Source organism: Camarhynchus parvulus, chromosome 7 (genome assembly GCF_901933205.1).
Source record: "Camarhynchus parvulus chromosome 7, STF_HiC, whole genome shotgun sequence".
Lineage (NCBI taxonomy): Eukaryota > Metazoa > Chordata > Aves > Passeriformes > Thraupidae > Camarhynchus > Camarhynchus parvulus.
The window spans coordinates 35683788-35702992 of NC_044577.1; the positions used below are offsets into that span (position 1 = coordinate 35683788).

Genomic DNA, 19205 nt, shown 5'->3' on the forward strand with positions numbered 1-19205 from the left:
CAGCCAACTTTGAATCTCACATTCTGTCCATGCCGTGTTGTGTCCATCACACTGGGGTTTGGGAGGGCTTTCATAATTCCACTAGGAGCTAAGTGGGCTGTAAATGTTATTCATCTTAGACTGCTCTGTCTTCAGTATTAGAAAGTGAGGGATTTTTTGGTTTTGGTGGAAGAGATCCTGGAGTTACTTTGCAGTGAAATCCCAGTTGGTGTCTGAGGGATTCACCTTTTTAAAACACTGGGAGGCTCCAGCAGTGCAGGGAAGGATTTGCTCCCTGCTGTTGTTGAAGAGTTTTTGTTCAATAGTGCAGAACAAAGCAGAGCTGAGGCCCCATGGGAGACTCCAGGTTCACACCAAACATCCCGTGGGACACAAGGGTCCCATTTGGCAGGTGTCCCCTGAAGTGCCCTGTTTGATGTGAGCTGTTTCCCTGGCTGGTTCCCCAGGGAATGGCGATGCTGTGCGAGACCATCGAGGAGTGCTGGGATCACGACGCCGAGGCGCGGCTGTCGGCAGGCTGCGTGGAGGAGAGGATCATCCAGATGCAAAAACTCACTAACATTATAACAACAGAGGACATCGTGACTGTGGTCACAATGGTGACAAACGTTGACTTTCCTCCCAAAGAATCCAGTCTATGATAGTTGCACTGGTCATGGAAGTGACCACAGGACTCTTCACTGGAGCTGCTACAGCGCACGGACTGCTGGCGTCACTGCTGTTCCAGGTGGCAAGAATGGATGGTAAGTCTCTCTGGAACATCACCAAGAGGTGTTTATCCTTTGTTTTCCCCCCCCTCCTCCTCCTCCCCAACGTGGATCCATGAGACTTTCTGCATTCCCTGCTTACACCTGAAGGACGTGACTGAGAACCCTTCACGTGCTGATAAGGAACTTACGATGAAGAATCCGGACCTGAACGGGCTAATGAGCATTTTAAACACTGACATCCGATTTCTTAATCCCTGTCAGAAAAGACTAATTCCTTTAAATGAACTACTGTTATTTTTTTTAAATCAAAAACATTTCATTTCAGATTTAAAAACAACAACAAAAAAAAAAGGGTAACTTGTTTTTATTGCATTCATTGTTGTTTATAAAATGACTATTGTAATGCGACTACGACACAGCTTGTGAATGTTCCGTGTGCTGCTGTTCCGTGTACAGAAACAAGAGTAATCAATGGGATAGAGCAAAGAGGCTTCCAAGTATTACTTAACCTCCCTCAACCAGGTATACCTCAGTTCCACCTCGCTAAATTATGATTGACAACACTAATTGGAATAATAAACCGCTCCATGTTTTGTAAATGATGTATTCCCAATTCCCTGTGTTATTTAAGAAGGGGAAAGCTTCATGCCCCCAGGAAGTGGCCATTCCTAGAGCCGTGTTTTTAGCCTTTTCTTGTACTCGCTTGTTGTGTATAAAAAAGAAAAAGTGCTGTTTATTGAAAGACAATTTTCCTTCCTCTTTTAGTTGAAAGCTTTTCCCTCCATTTCCCAGAGTATCTCATCCATTTATTTAACTGAATACTATTTAGGTTTGCTGTGTCTGAGGAATATTTGAAACCTTAAGCATGACTTTTTTTTTTTTTTTTTTTTTTATTTTCTCTGAGCTGTGACACTGGAAAGCTCTGAATTCTTGTTGTTTTTTTTTTGAAAAAGAGTCTTTTTCCTATTTATGTTTGTGCCGAGGTCGCCGCGCGTTCCCTGTCCCGCCAGGCAGTGGGGGCTGTGTCATTGTTTTCAGGATCACCTCAGGAAGCTCAGTTCCCCCAATTCCTCACCCTCTGCTTGGAGATTTGCAGCTTCCCTCCACTCAAAGCTCGGTGCCATGGGAGGGGAGTGCAGCTCACTGCCTGTGAGAGCCACAGGTTGAGCCTGGAGTCACTCACAAAGTTCTAGCCACAGATTGCAGATCCTAAATGTTACAAATTTCAGGGATAACCTAGTTCTGCTCACAATATGTAATGACCATTCCGAGGTAACAAAAGGAATTTCAATGGCCAGAGCGCAGACTCACAGAAAACGAGGAAAAACATGGAAATTCACAACTGCAGCACTGGCGTTCAGGATGTCAAGCCTTGTGCTGGAATTACAGTGACTGGTAGCTGGGTGCCAAAGTGCTTCTCCCAAATGCTGTCCCACTGCATTGATTGGATCCTTCGCACCAAATTCCAAGGGAAATAAACGCTGTGACCCCCTGGAGCAGAGGCGGCAGCGGCCCGTGGTGTGCTGTGTGTCCTTGTCTCCGTGTGTCCGCACCCAGTGTCTCTGGAAAGCAGCAGGTGCAGCTCCTGAAGGCTGGCTGGAACCTGGATCTGGGAACCTCATCCCTGGGAGCACTGGCATGTGATGGATGAAGCAGAGCCAGCTCTGGGCAGGCAGGGAGGAAGGAAGGGCTGATGTTCCAGCCAGGGCTGTGGCACTGCTGGTCACAGCTCTGCCCAAGGATCCTGCTCCAAGGGGCCCCGTGGAAAGGGAAGGAAATCCAGTTTGTGGGGTCCTCTTGGCTGGACTTCCCTTTGGCTTCCATTTCTGCTCCACTTCAATTAAACTTCACACAGAGCAGGGCAGGACTGGAGTTCTGAACAAATCCCAACCACGGACTCCTCGGGGCTTTTGCCCCTTCCCTGGCAGAACAGGAGCCACGGGCTGGTTTCATTTGTCTCTTGGAAATCCCACGCAAAAACTGAAGCCGTGTCCAAGTCCCTCCTTGGGTGTGACCCTTCCCAAGGAGCTGCTGCAGGCTCGGGGCTGGCTCCTCCCTTTGGGAGATCCCTGCTCTGTTCCACTCCCAGCTTCCTGGGATTACCAGCATCGTGTAGCGTCCCTGAGGAAAGGCTGCTCCTCCCCAAAGCTTTCAGTGGCTCAGTGATCTCCCCGAGCTGCTGTGCTGCAGGGCTTGGGAATGAATTCCTGTTTCACTTCAGAGCATTCAGTGAGGGAGCTGGGAGCAGCAAGGGCAGGATCCAGGAGTGCTAGGGAGGGTTCTGGCATTGTTTGGGCAGTGCCCTCGGCCCCTTCCTGCCTGGCCTCACCAGCTGTGACTGCTGAGGGTGACAAGTTCCTGTCCCATGTCCCAGAGCTGCTGGAGGTGGCTGAACCAGCACTGCCCTTCCTGGGGTATTCCCAAACTCCCCCGAGCATGGAATGACCCAGGAACCGCAGCGCTGCAGTTCTCAAACCTCACCTGTACCCAGTGCTGAGACTTGTCCTGCTCCATCAGCATCCACAATCAGTCATCACCCCTCTCCTCTTTTCCAGCTTTTTTAACCTTTGTAAAGACATTTCTGTTGATCAGGAACACTTGGTACAAAACACAGGAAGCTGCAATACACATCCCTGGGCAAAAGGACTCCAGTAGCATCCTTGATGGAACATCTGTTACCTCAGATACTCAACCAGCAGGACTGCTTTGCTTTCTCCCTCCAGTTTGTTTTTTTTCAGTCCATCTCCTCTTCGTTACCTCTCGAGTTTGGTGAGCGATTACTTTAACTTTCCTCTTTGTATTTGTCAGTGTTTTGGGCACAGGTTGTTGTACTACTGTTAAAAGGCACTTGCTGCTTTTCTGCGAGTGCCAAAAAACCAACCAACCCCCCCCTTGCCCTCAATAAAGTGATTGTTAAATATTGTACAAATACAAATGTATACTCTGCCCTCTTCCCCAGCGGGAAAATAAAAAATGTGACTACTCTGACTTGCAAATGCTTCTTCGAAAACTTTATTTTAAAATAAACACATGGGGCTGGTCCTACAGCATCTCTTGAGCCAAACTCTTTGAGTTTTGCTCCAAAAAATTGGGTATGGAAAGATGTTACCTTGTACTTGGCACAAAACAGCCCTTGTGGCTGAAACCTGTTGGATTAAACATTTAATGAAGTAAATGCGGTTGTGATTAAAGATTTAATTGGATAAATTTTCCATGTCAAGTCACATTTGAGATGGAAAAGTGCAATGTGAGCTGTGACCTGATGGGGCTGTAGAAGGGAGCCAGGAGGGCAGCATGGCCTGAGCCAGGACCCAGAGCCCTCAGCCACAGGGAAACCCCAGAGCTTGAATTTCTGCAAGTGGGAACCAAGTGTGAGAGCAGGAGTTGGCACTGAGCTGAGCTATAGCACCTGGGAGTGAGCGAGGCACAGTTCTGGCTGCTGGAAGGGAACAGCAGCACCGTTCTCCCTACAAATCCCAAATGGGTCAGCAAAGAAAGCTGATCCAAAAGTCATTGATCTGAGCACCTTCCTGCAGGTAACCATTCCCTGTGCAGGGGTGGTAGGAGCTCAGAGCCAGCTGAGGGAGGAGGCTGCCCACTGCTTGACGTCAGTGGGGCAGTTGGGGTACACCTGCAGGGCGTCCATGATCTGGCTGCTGTCCAGCTGCAGCTTCATCAGCAGGAACTCGCGCTGCGCCCGCGCCGACGGCCGCTCCAGCGGCTGCACCAGCTCCAGCTGCAGCAGGTGCTCAAAGGCCTTGGGGAAGAAAAGGGGCACTGGAAGGAACAACATTCCTGCCCCAAACACCCCACTCCCTTCTAGGGCTGTGTCTGGCCACCCCAGTCTGTGCTCGGGAACTAAAACCGAAATATTTTACAGCTCAAAAGAAAAATGCATTTCAGGCTCACCTTCATGACAACTGGCTTCTCAAAGTTGTACATACAATGTGCCTTCCTCTGGATGAACTTCTGGAATTCTGCAGCAGCAGGAGAAAAGGGGCAGTTAGAAGGAAGTGAGTGGGGTAGTGTTTGTGAAGCTAAGGCACTGCTCTCACCATTGTAAACCATCTGGAAGTTGAAGGGTTCTCCATCATAGACCTCATTCAGGTGTTTCATGGCTATGAGGAGGCAGATTTCCAGCACAGACAGACCTGCAGGGAAAGACAAGGATCCCAAGTATTTCCCTTGAGCACATCACAGACACAGGCAGTTCACCCACTCTGTCTATTCCTCTATTTTTATGTGCTCTGGGCCTCACCCATTGCTGTTTTGTATCTTGATTATGCAAAGAAATCCCAGAATTCAAAGTCTTACAGAATTCACAGAATGACCAGGCTGGGAGAGACCTTCCAGATCATCGAGTCCAACCCAGCCCCAACACCTCACCCAAACCCTGGCACCCAGTGCCACATCCAGGCTTTGTTAACACACCCAGGGATGGGGACTGCACCACCTCCCTGGGCAGCCATTCCAGAACTTTATCACTCTTTCCATGAAAAAATTTTTCCTATTATCCAACCTATACTTCCCTTGGTGCAGCCTGAGACTGGAGAGGATTGGTAAGAGAACATTTGTTTGCTGTGTATTTGAAGCAGAAATGTTCAGGATGGGGCTGTTCCCACCAAAAAGCAAGAACTGGAAGTATCCAAGTTGGCACTGCTGGACCGACAGGCAGGTGTGACTCAGAGCAGACTCCCTGGGCAATGCCTGTGCAGCTCACGCCCACAGGGAACACTCCCTACATTGCTTCTCCTCCACCAGAACTCCAGGGAGGAACTCGACACCTGCCCTGCTTCCAGAGCAGTTCTGGGGAGCAGCTGGGCTTTACCATGGACAATGTTGGCCTTGGAGTCGGTGCTGTGCTGCCTGCTGGCCTCCTGCAGGTCTGCAGCCGTCAGCAGGGGGTGGTGCACGGTCACGGCGCTGCTGGCCAGCATCTGCAACACACACACAGAGCTCACTGCATTCCTGCTGGGAACGGACACACCTCACACACACACACACACAGAGCTCACTGCATTCCTGCTGGGAACGGACACACACACACACACACACACAGAGCTCACTGCATTCCTGCTGGGAACGGACACACCTACACACACACACACACACACACACAGAGCTCACTGCATTCCTGCTGGGAATGGACACAGCTCACACACACACACACACACAGAGCTCACTGCATTCCTGCTGGGAACGGACACACCTCACACACACACACACACACACACACACAGAGCTCACTGCATTCCTGCTGGGAACGGACACACCTCACACACACACACACACAGAGCTCACTGCATTCCTGCTGGGAATGGACACACGCTCACACACACAGAGAGCTCACTGCATTCCTGCTGGGAACGGACACACCTACACACACACACACACACAGAGCTCACTGCATTCCTGCTGACGGACACACCTAAAAACACACACACACACAAGCCACTACATTCCTGCTGGGAACGGAACACACACACACACACACACACACACAGAGCTCACTGCATTCCTGCTGGGAACGGACACACCTCACACACACACACACACACACACACAGAGCTCACTGCATTCCTGCTGGGAATGGACACACCTCACACACACACACACACACACAGAGCTCACTGCATCCTGCTAAAAAAAAAAAACCCCATCCTGCTGGGAACGGACACACCTCACACACACACACACACACAGAGCTCACTGCATTCCTGCTGGGAACGGACACACCTCACACACACACACACACACACACACACACACAGAGCTCACTGCATTCCTGCTGGGAACGGACACACCACACACACACACACACACACAGAGCTCACTGCATTCCTGCTGGGAATGGACACAGCTCACACACACACACACACAGAGAGCTCACTGCATTCCTGCTGGGAACGGACACAGCTCACACACACACACACACAGAGCTCACTGCATTCCTGCTGGGAATGGACACACCTCACACACACACACACACACACACACACACAGAGCTCACTGCATTCCTGCTGGGAATGGACACAGCTCTCACACACACACACACAGAGCTCACTGCATTCCTGCTGGGAATGGACACAGCTCCCTGGAGCGACCCTGCAACAGGAATGGACAAACCCCACACACACAGAGCTTCACACTGAAAACCCTGCAAAGAGCCGGCACTACAATTTCATCTTGCCAGGAAGGTTTTCCAGGCTTAAAACCTTAAAGCCTCCTGATTCCAGGAGATAAATCCTCCTGAACCTGTTTATATCCATGTCAATGCATCAGCACCTCAGAGGCTGCTGCAGGAATGACTTGCAGCTGTTCTGCACCTGCTTCTGTACCCAGGGCCACTCCCACTGTCCCAGGCTGCTCCAAGCCCTGTCCAGCCTGGCCTTGGGCACTGCCAGGGATCCAGGGGCAGCCCCAGCTGCTCTGGGAATCCCAGCCCAGCCAGGAATTCCCAATTCCCAATGTCCCATCCATCCCTGCCCTCTGGCAGTGGGAGCCATTCCCTGGCTCCTGTCCCTCCATCCCTTGTCCCCAGTCCCTCTCCAGCTCTCCTGGAGCCCCTTCAGGCCCTGCAAGGGCTCCAAGGTCTCCCCAGAACCTTCTCTTCTCCACAGTTTGTCCAGAATTCCTCCCTCATCCCTCCAGAATCTGTATTACGTGCTTTTATTGGGAAGTTGACCTCAGAACAAAAGGTCTCTTTCCAAAGGAAGAGCTCAGCACATGCTGCAGACCACAAGGGGGAAGCTGAGCCTCAGCTCTGACCTGCTCTCAGGGAGGCTCTTGGCTGCCACCAGCTCCTTTCCTGACCTCCAGAGCAGCCACAGGAATAGATCTGGGTGCCCTGCACCAGGAACAATCTGCAATCTTGTAACCAACTCCAGAGCCCAGAGCAGCACCAAGAGGGCTCTGCTGTGGTTCTCAGGGTGGCTCTGAGCACGGCAGGAGGAGCTGGGAGCACTGGAGCCAGCCCAGCCCAGAGCAGGAGGTCACACATCTGGGCTGGCACAGTCAGGGAGGAGGCTTTTCACACTGACACAAACACAGGGATAGTTTAGGATGGTTAAATAAGTGTTATTTAAATTAGTGTTATGTATCCTTTGTAAAAGTATCAGTGCATTTGTATGAGCTGAGTTCCAAAGCAGAATTAGGGAGGCAGCTTAAATTTTAAAAAGACCCTCCAAGAGAGCTGCAGCTCCCGTGTGGTGATGGAAGTTCAAGTAGAAAAAACAAGTTTCAATATGAGCAGATGTCAGGATTCAGCAGGAAGCAAAAACAATCTCAGAAAGGAAAAAGTAGTTTCAAAGGGTTTCACCTACAGCTTTGTTTTATACATGGAAAGGCTTGGAGAAAGTTAAACAGCAAAAGCTCAGCCCCATCTGAATGGAGCAGTCCATCCTCACAGAGTAACTGCTACAGAACTGACACAGCACAGGCTGCCAGAGCCTGCAAGGAGCCAGCACTGGCTGAAGTTTAATGAAATGCTGTTTCAGGCAAAGCTCAGCTAAACAGCCTGAAAACCACCAGAGCTGCTCATGAATTACTGCAAGGAGGTGTTTCATAAATAGCCAAATACACACCAGCAGCAAGTGCAGCGAGCGCAGGTCTTTGGCGTGGTGGAAGAGGTTCTGCAGCACGTCCTGCACCGTTTTATCCTCTGAGAGATGCTGCAAGAAACAACACAGCGATGTTTTAACCATCTCATACTCACTTCTAATCATTTCATACTCACCTGGAAAAATAGCAGGTAAATATATTTTTTAAAGAGCTCAGCTTACACCTGACAATACAATTTTCATGTCCAACCTCAACTTTCTGGTCTTTCCTGTGACAATTTTACCTCCAGATTTCAATAAGCAAAGATTCTCAATAATAATTTAATTTATTCCCTATCACAGCCAGTGGAAGGAAATGCCAATCTCAGGTAAAAGCTGTACACTTTTACTGGTAGAAGTAAACCAGCTTTACACTGCTCTCACTTTAGAATTTTTCTGAAAATCAAGTATAAAATGCTTTAAGTACCTGAACATTATTGTTCCATTTTTGTGCAAAAGACTCATCGGGAAATTCAGCAGGAAGAGAAAGCTGTTTCTTAAATATCTTAATGTATTGTTTAAAATCAAAGGAATTCATCAAATATATCTGTCTGTGGGAGAACCTTGACTTCACTCTCTTCTCCAAGAGCTCCAGGATATCCTTGATGAAAAAAAAAAAGGAAAAACAATAATTAAAAAAGCAGATTAATTTCGTGTTTTCTTTGCTACAGCACAGACAAATCACTGAAGTAAAGTGAGCTGAAAAAATAAAGAAATATTGAATTCTCAGGCTTAAAATGTTGTAACATAAGTTAGATGTTCTACCAAGGCCTCTGCTGATGATTTCAATTGATGTGCCTTGCAATGCCACCAACCACCCCAGGCCACGTGATGCTCCACATCACACAGGATCATTTGTTGCTAGGAAACCCAGCAAAATGTCTCCATAGATTATGGAAATATTTCAGCTACTTAAGGCTGAATCAAACCTTGCAGCCTATCAGGGCTCTGGACAAGTTGTGTGCTCACATCGGGGCTGGCAGCTGACAGGCCACGTGCTTTCTGTCAGCCTGAGAGAATACAGCTTCAAAATCCCAAAAAACACTTCAAAGCCAAAAAAAAAACCCTCAGAAACAGCAGCTGTCACTCTGGAGACACTTCCTTAATTACACTCCAAACAGAATAAAAGGTTCTAAATAACGGGTGAGGAGCACACCAGACTCAGGACAGTGATGATGCAAAAGCAAAGATTGTAATTTATTAAATCAACAATTAACTTTTCTATGAAGTTCCAGAAATTTGCCCAGCTGGGTATCACTTGATCCCAGTCAAATCCAGAATCAGGCTTTGATAAGAAATTTTAATTATTCTTCCTGTCACAACCAAACTATCTCCAGCACCAACAGTTCATTGTGAAAACAGGAGAAGTTCTGTCAAATTTCCATAGTGTTCTTCGGGAATTATTTCACACAACCTGCCCTCAATTCAACATAATGCCATTGTAAAATCAGAGCAAATTGAAAAGTGAACTTTTGCTAGAAAAAGGGATCCTGAACTCATTTTCTTTTTTTTTTTTTTTTTTTGTTTTTAAGAAACCACCCTACTGAAGTGGTTTCTTTAAAAAAAAAAAAGAGATTTAAACACAGTAACTACAACTCTGTCCTTGCCAACTGCCAACCAAGAAATTCAGGAGCCCCTCCAAAGAGTGAATCAAGGTCTAATATTGAATGTGTGTCCTTAGAAATGTTGGTTTGCTCCTTTAGCAGTGAGCCTGAAGGCTTTGGGCATCTTCAATTTGCTCTCAGCACAAATTATTTCTTTTTACATCCCCCTTTCCAATTCAGAAGTTAGAAAAATGGATAATTGAGCCAAGTCTCTTAGGAAATTAAGGTTCCAGGGAAGGAGAAGTCATTCCAACTAAGCAAAAAGTCACTTTAAAACAGTGAAAAACCTGGAATGAGGAAATGCCATCTCTTACCTGCCTGCAGGTGAGCCCAATAACTGTCACTGGGGTCTGTGCAGACTGGGAGATGTCAAAGAGGTTGTAGAGCAGGGTCTGATTCTTGTGGTGGACAAACAAATCAAACTCATCCAGGACAAACAAAATTGGGCAGCTGCTGGTTCGGTCTCCTGAGAGAAATGTGGAGAATTAGCAGGGCAAGTCCAGCATTAGGCTTCCATTGCTACAGCTTCCTTTAATAATGGGGTTAAAAATGTAACAGATTTCCTTTCAGCTTTTCACTAAGCCCTCCTTTCCTACGGGTGCAACAGCAAAAAGGAAAATACATGGAAAAACTGGGGAGGTTTTGTAGTAAGTTTAGTCAGAGGTAACATAACATGCAAGCCTTGAAAGTCACAGCAGGTATATATATCATTATCAGCTGTATACACTATATTCAGTGTATTTTTACATTATTTTGTAACCATGACACATTTTTGGGATGAGTTTCTTCATTCCACCTGTAAAGCAGAAGAAAAAACTCCATTTTCCACAGTCAAGTGAGCCAGAGTTTCACAACAGGGGTTTTAGTGTTTACCTTTCCTCAGAGCTTCAAGGAGGAAGGCAAGGTTCTCAGCAAAACTGCCCTAGACAGAGAATAAAGAAGTTTCAGAATAGATTTGCAGTGTCATTCTCAGAATTGTTTAATTACAGCAAATTCAGAGATGCAATGGAGGCCATTCCCTTCCAAAACTCTGCTTTCAAAAATGTCCAATGGTACTTCATGCCATATAACCATAAACTCCTCAGGACAAGAACAATGATGGATAACTCTACATTCACCCACTTTTCCCCAGTCTGAAATCCCCAAACTGCCCCAGACAGGCAAAAATTAGTGATCAGGAGAATGCCTGCAATCAGCTAAATTCACAGGCAGCTCCATCCTTCCTGAAATAGCTGCTGCATCCTCATTTTCCAGCCACACACATGGAAAAAGTGCCACCTAACGTGTTCCACTGAGAGGGAGCAGGGTTTAATTTGTAACTTTACTGAACAGATGGAAGCATCACACACTTCTGACAAAAACACTGAATGGCTGTGCCCACCCTGGTCCACTTACACAAATTCTCCCACCCTGCAGCACCCCAGTGTGAGATGAGAAATAATGAACTGAACACCACAAGCCCTATCAAAAGGGGCAGAAAAGCCAATTTAACCTCTGGATGTGAGTTACAGATAAGGAGGGAAATTTATTTTCAAGCACTTTGGTCACTCTCTTTAGGACTGTGTTCAGTAGTCATGTAAATCAGTTTATCTGTGGGAAAAGGGAAATAGCAGCAAGTATTTTAATAGAAATTCTGTGGAAAATGAGAACTCTAGGAAGCCTGGATAGACTTCCTTTTTGGATAGGCCAAAAAAGGGTTGAGAATATATTAAAGATCCTGCTTTTTGGTTGAATTCTTTGTTTTGAAATGTTAAAAGCAACATTTACAAATTCCCCACCCCTCTGAACAAAGTTTCTTTGGAATACTTAAGGATTACTATTAATAATAAATACTTAAGGAATACTAGAAATACTTAATACTTTGGAATAACTTTGGAATACTTAAGTTTGTTTTTCTGGGGCTTGTTAAGACAGACTTCTCTTTTTCCCTCCTGTAAGGCACAAGTTGGTAGGTTTTTAAAAAATAATTAGGATGCACCAGTAGTGCTCCATCAGCAAAGGGAAGCCCAGTCACAGCCCAGGCAGGTCCTGCAAGCTCCATCCCACACAGCCCCAGTGTCCCAGGACAGGGTTTTGGAGGGTGAGTGAAGTCACTCACAAAAACTTTGTCCCCAACCACATTTTCCAGCTGCAGCTGCCTGGTGATCTCCTTCAGGGCCACTTTATCATTTGTCTGCAGAAGCCCTGAAAGAAAAGGATTCTTCATGAAGAACTGGCAGCTGTCCTTCACTCCCACTAGAAATGTAACAGCAGCTTCTCTCCCTCGCCAGCCTTACAGAGCTTTTTGCCTTTTTAAAAATCAGACTGGACAGGAGTTTCCTGTACCTGACAAGTGACTTAATTCTGTTACTGAGAGCACAGAAGTTCCCTCCATATAAAGAAATACAAAGAGAGGCACTTTGGAGCTCACAGACAAACGTGCATGATTTAGGCTGGACTAAATTGCTGAAAGCAAGAATTTCACTCAGTACATACAAAACACAAAATTGAATATAACAGAACCCTGATCAATGATGCTTTACTTGCCATTCAGATGGACTTCCAAGAGGTTCTCTCTCACTTGTTCCATTGCCCTGAGGTCTTTTAAGACATGATTTAATAACTAGGAAAGAAAAAATAAAGAATTTCTGTGAGAAGATTAATTTTTTAACAGCAAGGAACATGTACTTACAGATATTACAGGATAAGAAACAGCGTGTAAGGTTTCATCAGGGAACATGTTTGAGTAATCTCCCAACTAAAACACTAAAACAACAAGTTTGCATTCACCAGCCATGACTGTGGCATTACATTTGCTCATTCTGCTGAACTGGGAGGGAAAGGAAAATAACTCTGGTATTTCAGTCACTTATTTTTTGGGCTAATATCTGGGGCTTTTGCCTCATTCAAAAAGCTTTATGAGTTTGAGATGTGAGAGAATTTGACTCTTGAGTTGGTGTCTGTATTCAGCTTCATGGCTTCTTTGGACACTCTAGAAAGAAACTCTCTGCTTTAGATCTTAAAAGAAACTCTGCTTATTCTTTTCTTCTGGAAGACAAAATTAAAACTGCACAATTGCACCAACTGCTGCTTATAGAACTCCCAAATTCGGTGTCCATCAAGAACTTGTTACTAGTAAAAACTTGTATTAAAATATCTGTAAGTAGTGAAAATGTTACATTTAAAAATTGGAAAACTACTATTTGCTTTGGCTTCTTCACAGGAGGATTTGTAGCTCCCACCTATGTGCAAATATAAATATATAAATATACACACACATGATTTTCTTTACTCCAGCATCTTTCACTTGATATATAAAAAGGAAGTAATTCATTCTGCAATGAAATACTTATTTTTTTACTAACTTATATTCTGTCTGAAAGGACCACAAATTTTCATCACATCATTTAATGTAAACATTAAAGACTTGAGTGTTTGAATAATGTTGAAGTATTAAGCACTTAAGTTAGAGGTCATCCCTTCACGTGCCTCAGCTAAGGGGAATTCCCTTAAAATACAAAACCTACACTTACAAACCGTAACCACAAAAAATATTCTGCTCCATGGCAGGTAACAATATTTCTGACCATTCCCTGCATACACAGAAACCCACCCCTCAGACTACTCCTTTTAGAGCTTTTTGATGCCTTTTTGTCATTTTTTACCAAAACCAGGTTAATTAAAGAGTAATCAGAACATGACTTTAATTGCACAGACAAGTGTTAGGAACAGATTTCTTCATGCTGTTCCTGAAGAGAATTTCCACAGAAAGTCCTGGAATGTTTTGAGTTTCTATGCAAACCATTAGCAATTCTCTCTGCAAAGGCTCCCAGGACTTCAGTGAGGCTCTGCTGGACCCACACAAAGCTCCAGGAGCTGCTCCTACCGTGGTTTTCCCGGAGCCCCGGGGGCCGATAATGAGGGCGGAATTGCTCTCCCCGTGCACCGTGGTTCTTTTCAGCAGCTCCAGCAAATGTCTGTGTAGAAAACAGAAACAGGCTGAAATCCTCAAAGCTGACAACATCCCCCAAACCCAGGGAAAATTCAAAGAATAAAACTCGATCCAGTTCATCTTGCTCTGAGAGCCAACACTCAGGGCATGCAAAATGTAATACAATAAAGTACAAAGGGCTCAGTGATCAGAGCTCTTAAAATACTTTAAAATATTAAAGCATGCCAAAGTTGAGAGTATCACTAATTCATAAAGCTCTGCAATTCTCTGCCATGAGAGGACAGACCTCAATAATTATTTCTTTCTCTAAGAAATAGATTGCTTTCTGTGCTACCACTGTTCCTCCCCAGCTGGAAATTACCTGCAGATAGACTCATCACCTCAAACCACATTTAAAGTGCTTACAGCAGCCAATGACACCTCCAATTCCCAAATGCTCGGGAAATGCTTACACCCCAATAATGCAATTCCCAATGTTACACATCAATAATGTGCTTTTGGAATATGGGATACTGACACCCTGCTATTGCTTTGGAAGGGGTGAGGGAGTCAGCCAACACACGTGGGTTTGGTCCCTGTTGGAGAGCCAGCTCCAGCCAAGAGCCCTGGCACATCCTGGGAAGGGAAAATCAGAGCTGGGGAGCTCACTGTGTTTCCCCTGCAGGATTATTCACTACCAGTGGCACACTGAGCAGGACACAGCCTGGAAATTGCTTTTCAGAATTCCAGTATAAATGGGGGAGGCTTGTTTTGTAAAACTGACATAACAGAAATACATTTCCTCACAACAGCAATAAAATGCCGATGTGAGCTCTGCAGGTACAGCACACTGTTTTAATAATTGGTTTTGTCCCTCTTGTAATGAAAACTTGTACTCAGATCAGGTGATTCCACTTAATTTAAGTCAGCCTTAGAAAAATTAATTGTTTAAAACAAGTTCTTTAAATACATGTTTGTTATCTGCAGAATCTAACTTGCATCTGTAAAATGATCAGTACTGGGACAGTGTTATTGTCCCACTAAATCTCTTCTTCCTAAGCCTAAATTCTCCATCTGGATGGCTCCAGAAGTAGGTTTAAATATGGGTTTCTGCTTCAACAAACATGATGTTGGCACAGAAACTTTAAGATTTACTTCTAACACAGTTCACCAACAAAGAGGAGAAAATCTGAAGTAAAAATGAAGTACCACAGCAAGAGAATTTAACTTCTTGCTTTGCCAGGCAATTACACAAAGTCTTAGGAGATGCACTGAGAGTATCAAAAAGAAAAGTGCTTCGTGAATGAGAGATGTGAAACAAGGACAAGAAATCTAAAACTCAGGGCCTGACAAAACCAGAAGGGAACAGTTGAATAAAAACTATTAAAATCTGAGGTAAATAATTGTTAGAAGCACAGGCCTGGAAGTCATTTAAACCTGCATTATTTGGTAAAAGAGAGAGGCAGAAAAATCTGACTTCAGCAGGTTATTTCACTGCTGCAGCTAAATTAGAAATCCCTGAATCCTGGAGCTGCTCACTCACCTGTACTGCTGCTCCATCCCAAACAGTTTTCCAGCAGCACACTGGTGACAGAATCTTCCTCGTAAGATTTTCTGCACCTAGGGAGGTAACATAGCACAGGAAAAATGTTTGGGGCTGCAAACAGCAGAATTTACCAACAATGTAACTACAGCAATAAAATAACAACAAATTAGGCACTTTTGTGGTGTTAGAAATACATAATTTTTTACTGTTATCAAGGATAGAAGTGTCTTGAAAGTAAAAATAAAGTTGCAGGAGGCAGAATATGGTATAAATATTATAAAAAGGAGAAAAAGCAATTAAAATACATAAGAAATCAGTGATCATGGGGTAATTCCTTGCAAGATGCATTGCAGTTTTTAACCAGTTTTTAACTTTGGGAAAACAGGAGAATCAAGGTTTAAAAATACCAAACAAGCTAAGAAATAAAGGTTTAAAAAAACCAAACAAACCACAAACTGATTTGGCAGCTGCTGTCCTGCTGCTAAAAAAAGTCACCTGGGTTCTGATTCACCCTACAAACTAGGAGATTAAAACACCTAAATGGATAAAAACAGATTTATGCAAATTTGTGGCCACAAACAGTTGCAAAAGAAGGAGACCATCCTTTAAATTTTTTACTACATTATTACTGTAACACTTGAAGCAAGCAACAGGTGGGAAGCTGAAAGAAATACAGACACAAAAGCCATTTAGTGCCCTAACAATTGTATCCAGGATCTGTACAAGTCTTTCTAACTGGTCTAGGGAAAAAAAAAATGCAATGACATGAATGAAGAGGGTGGAAAAGTTCCATAAATTGAAAAGAAAATAATGAATAAAGATGTAACTGACCTGGGAAATGCACTCAGCACTTTCTGCACTGCTCTCCTTCAGCTTTCGCTTGTTCATTGCAGAAGGTTTCATCTTTGGAGAAAATAAACATTTTATTAAACAGCATTGCTTTCCAAACAATCCCAGGCAGAAACTGTACTTGGATGTTGGTCATTTTTAAGGATTGTAATGAACATCTGTTCTTAACTAACAAAGATGCAGCAGTCCATCTTCCTAGTGAAAAAGAACCAAAACACTGAAATAATTTAAAATTTATTCCTGGTAACATTAACATTTACACACTTCTCCTGAACAGCACTGGCTTTAGGATGCTTTAGAGAGTTTAAAATAATGTCCTTATGTTTCTGCAGCTGGAACGAGCTACAAGCACACAATTAAGACACAACAATTAAGATTTTACAGGGATAACTGGCCCTCCTTGTTTATTATGTGCAGCTTATAACAATAACCACAGCATCTCTCTGGACAAGCTGGCTCTGAAGGGGACTTGAAGGGGTCCTAAGGGGATTGGGGGTCCCTAAAGAGATTTGGGTAGATCCAGAGGGGTTTGAGAGGAACCCTTTAGGGATTGGGAGGGATCATGACTGAGAAGTTTGAGTGGGTTCTGAGGGGAATTCAAGAGGGCCTGAGGGAGGCTCTAAGGGGGATTTGGGGAGGAATTGCAGGTCTTGAGGGGGACTTAGGAGTGGTCCTGGGAAGGGTTTGGGGGTGATCCTGATGGATTTGGGGTGAGGAATTTATGGAGCCTAGGAGGGTCTGGGAATGCTCTGAAAAAGAAGAGGGGGCCGGGGGGTAGTGTCCCTTTGGGCAGGGATTTGGGGAAGGGCTGTGGGAATGGGGAAGGTGGAGGGTCTGATAGGGTTGATTTTTCGGTGTTGGGAGAGTTTGTGACGACTCCAAGGAGGGAACGAAGACGCCACAAAGAGCCTGGGAGGTTCCATGAGGGGCTGTGGGGACGCTGAGGGCGGGTTTTGGGAGGACCTTGAGAGGGGCCATGAGAAAACTGGGGGAGCCCTACAGGGCTTGGAGGGTCCTGGGGTACTGTCCGGCCCCCCAGCTCCCCTCACGACGTTTCCCGCCTCTTCTCCATCACCTGAGGGCGGCCACCGCCGCTCGCACGCTCCCCTCAGCCCTCACCTCACCCCCGCACGGCACCTGAGACCCCCCTCCCCCGGCAGCCATTCCTCCCCTCAGAAACCGCTCCCCCGTCACCCTCCTTACAGACTGCATCCGCGGCTCCCTCAGAGACGCCGGAGCCCGAGCAGATGAAGGGCGGGCGGAAGGGCGCATCCTCCGCTGCTGGGCACGTCCCTCCCGGCGGAGGCGGCAGGCTGAGGCGGACACAGACGCTGGCTCTCCCTCTGCCCGCCCCCCTCACCTGCCCGCGCTGCCCTCACGCCGCTTTCCCGCCCTCAGGCGAGGGAGGAGAGGGCGGGACCCGCCCCGCGTGCCCGCCCGCTCCCACCGGCCCCCGCGCGCGCCGCCCCCTCACGTCACCGCGCGCTCCCCTCCCCTCCCCTTCCCCTTCCCTCCCCTCCGCTCCCGTCACTTCCTCTCCGTCCATTTCCCCCCCTTCTTCCTCCCCCTCATCCACTTCCTTCCTCCCTGTCCCGGATCCGTTTCCGGGAGCGGCGCGCGCGGCGCTGTGGGAAGTCGTCGTCTCCCCCCGTTTCCCCCCTTCCTCCCCGCGGCCTCCCGAGCTCCCCCGGGGCGCATGCGCGGTGGCGGCCGCCGCTGCTGCCTCCCCTCCTCTTCCTCCTCCTCCTCCTCCTCCTCCTCCTCCTCCTCCTTCCCGACAGCGGCGGCGGCGATGAGGAGGAGCGCGGGGGGGGGCGGCGGCGGGACGGCCGGTTGTTCGCGCCGCTGAAGGGACACGAAGCAGCGCCGCGCCGAGGCGGGGGCGGGGGGCCCCGAGTCGCTGCCCCCCCCGCAGCCCCGCCGGGGAGTTTCTTCCACATCCCCCCCAAACACACCGAGACCCCCCCCACCCGTCCCTCGGGGGCGGCCCCGCGGAGCGCCGCTCCCTCCTCCTCCTCCCCCTTTATTACCCTTTGTGTGCGTCTCCGCCTTCCTCCCTGCGCCCGGGGGCCCTGAGGTGAGTGCGGGGGGAGCGGCGGGGCGGGGGGGGCTGTTTGTTTACCCCGTGTTTACCCCTGTTTGGGGCACCGCCTGTCACTCCGGGCCCCTTCCCGGCGCCCCCCGCCCCAGCTTTGTTGTCGGGGGATGCTCCGGGGATGCTCCTTTGGGCCCCTCCGGAGCGGGAGGGGAGGGGGGTGATGGTGGCGGGGGCGCCGGGCAAAGTTCGGGGTGGTGCGGTGGGTGCTGAGCCCCGGCCGAGTGCCCAAAGTGTTGTTTTCCCGGGATAACAGGGAGCCCCGGCGTTGCCCCCCAGGTTCCAGGCCGTTGTTTGACTTATTGTTTGAGTTATTAAACCCCTGCGGTGGGGAAGGTACAAAGACCACTTGTACAAAGACCCTTTCCCGAGCTGAACTTCCAGGGGATAAACAGTCCAGGAGCTGGACTTGGTGTTTGCGGGGTTGGGATGGGGTTTGGTGGCAGCCCCGGGTTTATCGGTGGTGCCCGGCTATATTTGGTCAATGGTTTGTTCAGATATATATGTCGGGATGTGTTTTTCCATGGCTTTCTGCTGGGAAGGCCAAGTGTCTCCATCCCCACTCACCGTGGTGGTCAGGTGCTGCTGGTGGACTGGCCTGACCATGTTTTCTGCTGGTTCCAGGGAAACTTACGTGTTCAGACCTCTGAAATAGGTTAAAATGTAATGGCTTTAAATGTCAAACTAAATTCTGGACTCGAGGAAATGTTGGGAGAAGCCTTCTAGATGTTTGCAAGGATCCAGAAGTAAGAGTTGGGGCATTAACACCAAGTTGAGATGAGACAGTCCCCTACACAAGTAGGATGTTTATATTGAAATTGCTGTTGTCTGCTTATTTCTGGAGCTTAATTATGTCCTCTGTAATTTCCAAAAGACGGTTGGAGTGCTTTGGT

At 47.1% G+C, this 19205-nt stretch overlaps 3 protein-coding genes across 4 annotated transcripts in view; 2 read left to right on the forward strand and 1 right to left on the reverse strand.

Annotated features, from left to right (window-relative positions):
• Window positions 1–3706, forward strand: part of ACVR2A (activin A receptor type 2A) — a 52133-nt gene extending 48427 nt beyond the window's left edge. For both annotated transcript variants that reach the window (XM_030951786.1, XM_030951787.1), the window contains one exon: window positions 447–3706. In XM_030951786.1, coding sequence (XP_030807646.1) covers window positions 447–641 — 195 coding nt within the window. In that variant the 3' untranslated portion in view covers window positions 642–3706. The remainder of the gene's footprint in view (window positions 1–446) is intronic.
• Window positions 3548–17607, reverse strand: ORC4 (origin recognition complex subunit 4). The gene is made up of 14 exons (XM_030951788.1): window positions 17421–17607; window positions 16200–16271; window positions 15366–15442; window positions 13778–13868; window positions 12439–12514; window positions 12011–12096; window positions 10786–10834; window positions 10227–10378; window positions 8736–8909; window positions 8294–8380; window positions 5539–5647; window positions 4766–4861; window positions 4620–4687; window positions 3548–4467 (listed from the first exon to the last, which is right to left on the reverse strand). Exons 1-14 carry the CDS (start codon window positions 17487–17489, stop codon window positions 4279–4281), a joined length of 1395 nt encoding a protein of 464 aa, XP_030807648.1. The 5' UTR covers window positions 17490–17607; the 3' UTR covers window positions 3548–4278.
• A 388-nt stretch (window positions 17608–17995) lies between these two features.
• The window catches only part of MBD5 (methyl-CpG binding domain protein 5), a 121775-nt gene continuing 120565 nt past the window's right edge, over window positions 17996–19205 (forward strand). Inside the window, 1 exon segment of the mRNA XM_030951798.1 lies at window positions 17996–18294. The gene's annotated coding sequence lies outside the window, so the exon portion shown is untranslated.

Bases quoted from the DNA above. Each gene is read 5' to 3' on its own strand.
- ORC4 (XM_030951788.1), bottom strand. From the start codon at position 17,489: ATGCGCCCTTCCGCCCGCCCTTCATCTGCTCGGGCTCCGGCGTCTCTG. The intron at 13,869-15,365 runs GTGAGTGAGCAG...TTTTCTACACAG, and splicing joins GGGATGGAGCAGCAGTACAG to ACATTTGCTGGAGCTGCTGA. The intron at 8,910-10,226 runs GTAAGAGATGGC...TTTTTCATCAAG, and splicing joins TTGGGCTCACCTGCAGGCAG to GATATCCTGGAGCTCTTGGA.